The 8,969-nt window shown below is 36.1% G+C and overlaps 1 protein-coding gene across 1 annotated transcript in view; it reads left to right on the forward strand.

Annotated features, from left to right (window-relative positions):
• The window catches only part of CDK14 (cyclin dependent kinase 14), a 316,876-nt gene that overhangs the window by 243,852 nt on the left and 64,055 nt on the right, over positions 1-8,969 (forward strand). The window contains exon 12 of the mRNA XM_035897109.1: positions 4,779-4,918. Within this exon, the coding sequence (XP_035753002.1) occupies positions 4,779-4,918 (140 nt within the window). The remainder of the gene's footprint in view (positions 1-4,778; positions 4,919-8,969) is intronic.

An 8,969-nucleotide genomic window follows, 5' to 3' on the forward strand; every position in this document is an offset into this window, starting at 1 on the left:
GCCGTCCTCAAGCAGACTTGCATGAAAATGGGGAATATGACCCTCGTGGTGGTGTGATGGTAGGTGAGGTACCACAGGGACTGTACAAGAGCCCGGTTGTTGAGGGGAGTACGGCATCCCCTGTGAAACAAGCTGCGAGGATTACCATATGGCCTGCCTGATTTGCACCAAGACTGAAATGTTTTGTTTATTTTCTTCTTGCCATTAAACTTTAAACTCTGCTAAATGGTGTGACCGTTCGGGTTAACTGTGGTTTTGTCTTTCTGCACTTCAGGTTGCAAGGGATTACTTGGAATAAAGAAGCAGAGCTGAGATTTCCAAAGGGAATTAGGTGCCTCACTCCTCTAGGCCATACTATAAAAGCCAGTTGAGAAATGAATTAATGATACGCTGCGAGAGCTGTATCTTCACATGGAAAATATGCACAGTAAACGATTTCTGCTTTGGGAAGTGTTTACCTCATGCTGTTAGGAGTATATAGACAGCATATTATCTCCAGTTGTTTTAATGCCCATTTGTCTTAATTATTAATGTGAATTTGAGCTGCCTTCTTCATTGCATTTAAAAGCAAATCACCCCAAGTTCAGAAGTTCACTGCACATACCCAAAACTTTTTTTTTCTCAAGAGCTTAAACCAAACTTCAGTGATCTTAGTCATGTTCTGCTTGACCAAATACTGACCCTCCTCTGCAGCAGAAAGACATTTAAGCCTGTTTTCTGAAATTAAATCAAATTCTTGTAATCCAGTGAGATTTACAACTGCTCAAGTCTAGTCGGATTCATATATGTTTAAAGTGAGACAGGTTCATATGGTGTTTGTTTTTCTTGAGCTAAGGCCGTATATAGCGTTCGGGATTAAGTTGAAAATCAATGTGTTTCACAAATGTCATCAGAGTAGGTCTGTAAAAATATTACCAATATTTCTCAAAACAATATCTACATACTATTTAATACTCATTGCCAAGGGTTTCTCTGTATTCTGCTGCGCGCCACATTTTCTGAAAGTATGTGTGCTGTCATGGCTGGTAACTATTCCTCACTGATTAGTGTGACAGTAACTGAAGCGTGAATATTGAGACTTGCCATATCATGCATGCCAAGTTCCTATATGGCCCAACTGCTGTGAGACAAAACATGCTATTATGTTTTAGACACAAAGCCATATTGTATGAAATTCCATCCTGTCACATACTGAAGGAGGTGTATTTAAAAATCAAATCTTTTTTTTTCTTTAGTTCTTTTTGTTAACTTTTCTATATTAGATACTTAACTACTGAACCCCATCAGAAATCCAGCCTTTGTCCCAGTCGAGGAATCATGTTTCAAACTTACATCAGGCAAATTTTGAATGTCTTAAGGAGGAGATTTCAAAGAGACTATTTAAAAAAAAAAAAAGGAAAGAAACAAAACCAAATGTTCCAATGTTCCAGACCACTGAGGTTATGCACTAAATGGGTTTCTCCAAACAATTCTGATGTGGTAGATGTAATTTAAATACATGATCATACAGTGCATTTTTCGTAAGTGGAAGAATAGCTTGTCCTTAAACAAAGCAGAAAAATTAGTCATGCATTCCACTAAGGCATTGGGTTTAAGACTGACAACCTTAGGAGCCCACATGCATATGCCTTTTGCAATGTCTACTGATTTCCAGAAGTGACCTTCGCAGAAGACATGGGTTTTGGAGAAGAATTTTTACATTGCTGTGCAAAGCTCCATAAACAAAACTAGAACTTTTGATGTAGAACTTTAAAGATACAGCTCAGCCTAGCTGAAAGTGATGATTTGATCCATGAGTTACTCGGATGATCTTCTTCAGCCTGTATTACACAGGAGGTGAGACTTGATCGTTCTGGTTCCTTCTGTGTTTAAAATCTATAAATGCTTGGGAGCATAATACTAATAATGTAGCAACTGGAATCTTCAAAGCACTGTAGAAACAACTAACATGCACACCCCCTCTGCCCAGCACTACTCGGAGTATTATCAGGGCAGGTAAATGTAATAATTACAGCAGATTGGACTTTTTTTGCAGACTCTGCAATGATTTTAGTCTTTTTTTCTGTTTATTAATTATAAAACTGGTTCTAATTCTGACTGGTTTATTCACAATTATTTCATTAGTTGATGTGATTACGTTGCAGCCCTAGATGTTTTTATTGAGTTTATATCGTATTAATGTATAATCTGCTGATATTTGATACTTACCTTTGTCTTCTTGATTGATCTCAGTAAACAGGTATCTTTTTTGTTTCTAAACTGGTAAGGTGACTTTGGCTTCCTAAACTGTTCCAACTCAGAATATTTCCAATTTATATTAGTTAATCTGATTTTCTTGCTAAAAAAAGTCTTACCAGTATGCCAGGTACGTTGGTGACCATTAATACAGTCAAAATGTTGGCACTACTCTGTTCAAGAGCACCAAGGAACTGGGGTGTCATCATCCATAATTCCATCTGTAAGTCAGGATTCATTAATGTTTGCATGTTCTTTTCTTTTGCTTTGCCTTACTTAATTAGCATCTTCACTATACCTATGGATCAGCTAAGGAATGGTGCAATTCTTATACTGAGGGTAATATGTTACTACTTATTCAAGTGACCTGATTTTTCTGACTTAACAGTAGCTTTCATTCAAGACAGAGCAAGTTTACTGAGGCTCCTAAAAAGGAAGCAGCTACCTCTGTGGGGAAAAGAATACATTGGTGAAATGATTTGCCAGGATCTCTGAACAAATAATTGGTACAGGTGGGATTAGGACACGAGACAGGCCTCACAGACTCAGCATAATCACCAGTCCGTGGGAATTTTGAACGTGTAGAATTAATACCAATTCTCCCTGAACATTTACCCCTGCTTTTCCTTTCTTTGTGAAGAATAGCCTTTTCTCCTGGTATTTTGTTCTGTTCTGGAATGAAATTTCCTGTAATTTTCCAAAAAGTTGAATGAAACAATTTCTACAATCTGGTAGTTTAAGGAATCTGGTATTAATCCTGTTATAGAATCTAATTTATAGGGAATGACTGTTTAATTCAGGAAGCCTTTATTTTGTCATGAACCAAAAATGAAAACAGAAAAATTATGCCCATCAGAAACACTAAAGTTTAGCGTCTGTTTAACCTAGAATAAAGATTTGATATCTGAATCCTGGGAATTCTGTAAGATTATGTCTGATGAGAAATAATGTCCTGAAGTGGGCAGCATTTCTGGGCAATTCATCCCCTGGTCGTTTTTGGACAAATATCCTGCCTGTTCTCAAGAAGAGATCAGATAGGCACAGTATTCAGAAATTTATATCTAGCACACAGTTGCTAGAAATTAAAAAGACAGCCAGTGGCATATTTTTTGAATCATTACAAATATCAGCATAACGTATGTATGCCAGCACATAATTTAGCAGAGATGCTTTTGACTTTTAATTTTTAATTTTTTTTATCGCATTTTGTGTAGTGTGGGCATGGACAAAAAGTTATATCTATGGCATTTGTGGCTTACTTTAAGTTTGCACTGTAGTAACATTTTTTTCATTTAGTGTTTACAGTGTTACCTGTTCTTTATGGTGGAGATAGTTTTCACCTGTGCAGACACTGATCCGTATAAATTATGCCATGTCAGCCCAATATTAAGTATGTGAAAATAAAAGAGTAACTCCTTTTAATCCATCTTCCTTCAGTGGCTTTCCAGAAAGTCAGTTTGAGCTGAACAAAAATGAACATTTGCATGAAACACACCGTAGGATTATTGATTTTAGGGGATAACACCATCTTTTTCAAATACTGCATTAATTTGGACGGCATCTCTACTCTGTCTGTTTTGGGAAAATAGTGCATTGAAAAATAGGAGACCTTTTATACACTTCGACATTTTTACCTGATGAGATCTTTACTGAGCAAGGGCATGGCTGAATTTTGAAAGTCACCTACTAATAATAGCAATGCAATGTCGACAAGATTCAGCACCTCTTTCCTGGCTGCATATTACAATAAGTTTGGTGGCTTTCGAAATTTAGGAGGCAGCTGTAGGTTACTAGACCCAAGCCACGTCTTGCTGATTACCATTTTACTCTCTCCCCTCCAAATGTATTATTTTTAGTTTATATTTTCTTATAATATTCCCAGTAAAACAATGAGTTTTCTCAGACTTCCCTAGGTAGCTTAGAAAAGATGATTCACTTACTTACAATTTAATGTTTGCATTGCATTAACACCTAATGAAGAGTCAGCCCCCTGCCGTGTGAATATATGAAAAAATAAGACATCGGTACTTGCCAAAAGACAAATGTCTTTGTGAAACATAATGCATATGTTGTGTGTTAAGCATCACTGGATTTTAAAATTTGATACTTCACAAAATTGTATGAATTCTGCTGTTATTTTAAGCTTGGATTTCATGGGTTTAGATAGTAATAACCATTTGTTTCCAGTGCTGTAAATTTTCGGTCTGTCAGTATGCTCAGGAAAATGTAAATGAAAAAATCAAACAGTTGCTTTCAGGATGCTGTTGCTCATGATTCTTTAGCGTAGTAGGCAGGGCATGTGTGATATGGTATATTATATGGTCTATATTTGTAAAATTTGCATGAATTTTGAGCTATCAATCCAGAAATAATTCATTGACTCCCTAACCTGAGGAGTATCTTTCCTGATAGTGCTCCCAAACCGACTTTGGCTTTATCCTGGCTAGCAAGACTTGGTGTTTCAACTGTGCTGGCTGCAGATGGAATTAGTAAACAGAATAATGAGATTGTTTTTCAGAAAACCCTTCTTGTTTGTGTTTCAGGCTGAGCTATGTGAATCACGCAGAAGATCTAGCCTCCAAACTACTCCAGTGTTTCCCAAAGAACAGATTGTCAGCACAGGCAGCCCTGAGCCATGAGTATTTCAGTGATCTGCCCCCACGGCTATGGGAGTTAACTGATAGTGAGTATAACCACCTCTGAATCGATTAAAAAAAAGATGCTCCTTCACACAGATGTACGTGTGTACGCTAACCCTCACATGCAGACAGCTTCGTGGACATACACAGCCACACACAAAATACGTGAGTGCAATTGTGTAGCTTGAAATTACATAGTTAGCTTGACACAGGAAAAAATGGTTCTTTTTTTTTTTTTTGCTATCTCTGCTCTGCAGTCTGCAGCCAGCTATCTTTGTATTTGATTGTGTGTGCAGCCAAGAGAATTATCTGAATTGTCATAAAGCAAAAGGAAAAATACAATTTACATATTTAGTGCTTTTCACTTTATAACATACAGTACTTCTTAACTAACTGCAGCACACAGGATAAAAATCCAACCGTGTTTGATTCACAGAGTCTGTATCTGTTATAACAGTAACCTTTAAGAAAGGACTTGGCATTCAGAAGTCTGAGAAACACGGAGTAGACAATCAGTTAATTTGCTGAATTAGAATGTGTAAGGAGAGGATGGCAGATGATATTGTTAACTAAGAATGCTTTCAGTATTTGCATACATCTTTTTATTTCTTTTATTAAATAAAATGCATTCCAGTTCACTTGGCAAAAATGTTCCTATCATCATGTATGCAGTCAATTATCTCTTTAATAATTGTAAATAATTTATATCATACGTGTCCAATACACTACTATTTATTCTGGGGAAGAATATTATCATGCATGATGTTTTTGATTCGGAGACAGTTCTGTTATTAAAAATAGGTTTCACAGGGGAATAACAATCAGCATTTTGCTTTAACTCAATGTGGTGAAGAGAAGCACAGTTGCATTAGAACACTGTATGGTATATTCTGCTTTCAAGCATACAACCAGTAGCAAAAGATCTAAATCCAGTACTCTTGAGTTCAGACCTGCAGCAATGGCACGGGTGTGTGTAACTGTGGCTGATTTAAAAGCTTGCTTGTAAAAACTGAGCTCCCTTTCTGAATATTAATCTACAATAATTCTGCTTACATCAGTGTCAGTATGAAAACTTTTGTCTTCCAAAAGTTTATTTCTTCCATGCTCACAGCTGTAGTGGTCACGTTTTGAGTTGGTTCTGTGGCCTGGCTGTCCAAGTACCCTGCTCCTGACTCTGCTCTGAAGAGCACTCTCCCATTTGTAGAATATGAACATCAAAATCAAACTAGCACCATTAATTTTTGTTGATCACCAGCTCTGTCAGAGACCATGTCCTCACTCTGCAAAAAGATTCCCAGTTCCCTCCTCTGCCATGCTAACCCACCACTCAGTTTGCTGACTGCGGTACTTTATAAGCTGAAAATTCAAAGGATGCAGTGTAAATTAAGGCTGCTATTGAAAGTCTGTCTTTGCTGAAGCTGATGCAAAGAGATTCATTTCTTCAGGACTAATGAAACATCAAGAATGCCAGTTCATTTATCCTTTTCCCACTAAACGAAAAACAAAAATCACTCTGCAGTGGTGACATCTCAATCCTTCTGACTGTGTGATTTAGTCTAGCCAGGATTTTGAATTCTGAATTCTGCAGTAGTACTTTTCTGTTAATATGGACTTATTACCCACTTGCCACTTAGTTTATCAGTCAGTGGTTAAATCCAGTTCTATCAGTGAAGTAAATGCCTACACATTATCACTCTGCAGCAGGCTGCCAACAGAGACAGTCTTGTCCTAGTCATTAACAAGCACAATGTATGCAGAACACCAGAGGGGAATTAAAACCACAAAAAATACCTCAGGGTGGTATTTTTAATATGAGAATTTAATTTGTAATTTCACAGATTAAGAATTTTGGCTGCATTAATCCTTTTATCAGCTCACAGCAGGTTATTTGCAGAAGCATAACCATAAGGCGATATTCATTGGCAGAAACACGTCTTTGCATAACGTTAAACATCAGGAGCAGTGAAACCTTTTGAAGGGGGGAGAATAAAGATGAAAAATCATTATATTTTAAAGCAAGGTTCTTCTAAATGCCTCCAGTAAAATTTTGAGTTACAGAAAGACTATTTCTGTGTTTAGTAGATAATCATTATGAAGCATAAATCCAGATGCAAGAAAGGACAATCCCAGTATCAAATACTACAATCATTTCTATTTAGTATGACGTGGATATTCTTGTAAACATATTTACAAAACAAAGAAGTCATATACTTTGGAGAGTTGGGAAAATGTTTACTGTGTAGTGAAATTACCAGTTTTTGTGATTCTAGTTCTCTGGGTTAATATTTTACATTGGGAAGGACTTGCTATTGAAAGTTAATTAAATGTAGGTATAAATACATTGAGACTTTATGCACACAGAAGTGTGTGTACACACAAAATCTACTGCCTCCTAATCAAGATACCACTGTGGTTTTACAAATCTCTGACGTATTCATCATGGAATACGTTTTGTCCAATTTACTCTTAGAGCTGAATTGCAAATTTGGGGATTTAGCACTAAAAACCAGGGAAAGACTCTCAGGTGAGGAGGAAGAAAGAGAGAGAGGGGAAAAAGTCAGTCAGATTATTTTCTATCAGAAAATGTTGTTTCTTTGGAATCATGGTATTTCACAAAAGCATGGTGACTCTGCCTACGTTGAAAAAGTCAAAAAGAAATGTTTCATTTTCTCTTCTTGCTTTGACTTTAGTACTACGAATTTATATTCTATGTAGTATTTTACAGCATAACATTTTGATCTTGTGTTTTATTTTAAAAATGTGTGCAAAATGAGTTTATGTGAGCAGCAAAATTTTGATTTTTGATTCAGTTTGGTTTCAAGTCAAGGCATCATTTCAACTGAGTTAGAAATCCAGTTTCCAGATGAGCTCTGTCTACCATCTAGCCACTTTCAGTTTTTAAAAATATTAAATTAAAAAGGTAAGAGTTGTGCAATTCTGCTAAAAAATATTGTCTGGGAATACAGTACAGTTGATGAAGAAACAACTTTCATTTACCTCAAGCCTCAGCAGTAATCTCTAGATTAACTGCTTTTGCTAAATATGTGTACTTGATATTTTCTATTGGGGGAAAAAAAAATCAGTCCTCCCCTTCTCTGCTGTCATATTCGAGAGCTTATATTGATTTATTTGCCTAGAATATATGCCATTCATAATGTATGTTACCAAGGATAGCAGAATATCAAATGCAAGTTGAGATGTCAAAAATACAGTGGGAAGATTGTGTGCATGAAACAATAGGTAGGTCTTCTAAGTGCATAAAAATGAAAGAGTAGCTCCAAAAACTTACAGCTATGCTAGGTGTTAGTGTGAAAACAAAGAAAACTGTTTTTTAAAGAGACAGTCCATTAACGTTTCCTAATGCAATCATGCACTGGCAGCTCACTGAGGATATTTTTATATGGACTTTTTTTCTCAGGTGGTATTAAAAGTCAGGGATTTTTCCCCACCAGTTTGAGGCATCTTAAGTGAAAATGAGGTTTTGTATCATCAATGTGTGAGTCCTTAACCATTTTCAGTTTGATCCCTGTGATTAATATCATTATGTCTACTAATTAGTTGCCTGGTGTTACGTGGAAATATTTTTCTAGCTCATGCAGAAGGAGTTTGCTTTATGTAAAAGCTTTTTGAATTGTTGGGATATTTTTAACAAGCCTAGTTGTCTTTAATAGTTAATAAAATGCAGTAAAACAAAATATCTCAGTTCTACTGGCATCAGGATTTTGACTATGTAATACATGATGTCAAATTATTGAAAAATCTTGCTGCATTTTTTCACATTCTTACTTATTTCTAGATGCTATCAGAGAGGAATTTTAAAATAGAAAATATTAATTATATAGTGGTGTAAGGACAAACAAACACATACACCCCTGGAAACTGTGTTCTTAGATGAATGCAACTGAGAATGTTTGCATCATACATCTTCCACCATCATGCATGCAGGTTCTTTCCAGTCAGAATTTTTACAGTGCTTACTTGCATAAATAGGTGGTATATGTGTATGTTGTATATGTTTACTCAGTGTTGTGTTTGCCATATATATTAACAAAGTATTTTGAAATTACTGCTTTTGTGGAAGAAATCTAAATTTCT

Source organism: Egretta garzetta, unplaced genomic scaffold (assembly GCF_000687185.1).
Source record: "Egretta garzetta isolate BGI_Z169 unplaced genomic scaffold, ASM68718v1 scaffold30, whole genome shotgun sequence".
In the NCBI taxonomy this organism is placed as follows: Eukaryota; Metazoa; Chordata; class Aves; order Pelecaniformes; family Ardeidae; genus Egretta; species Egretta garzetta.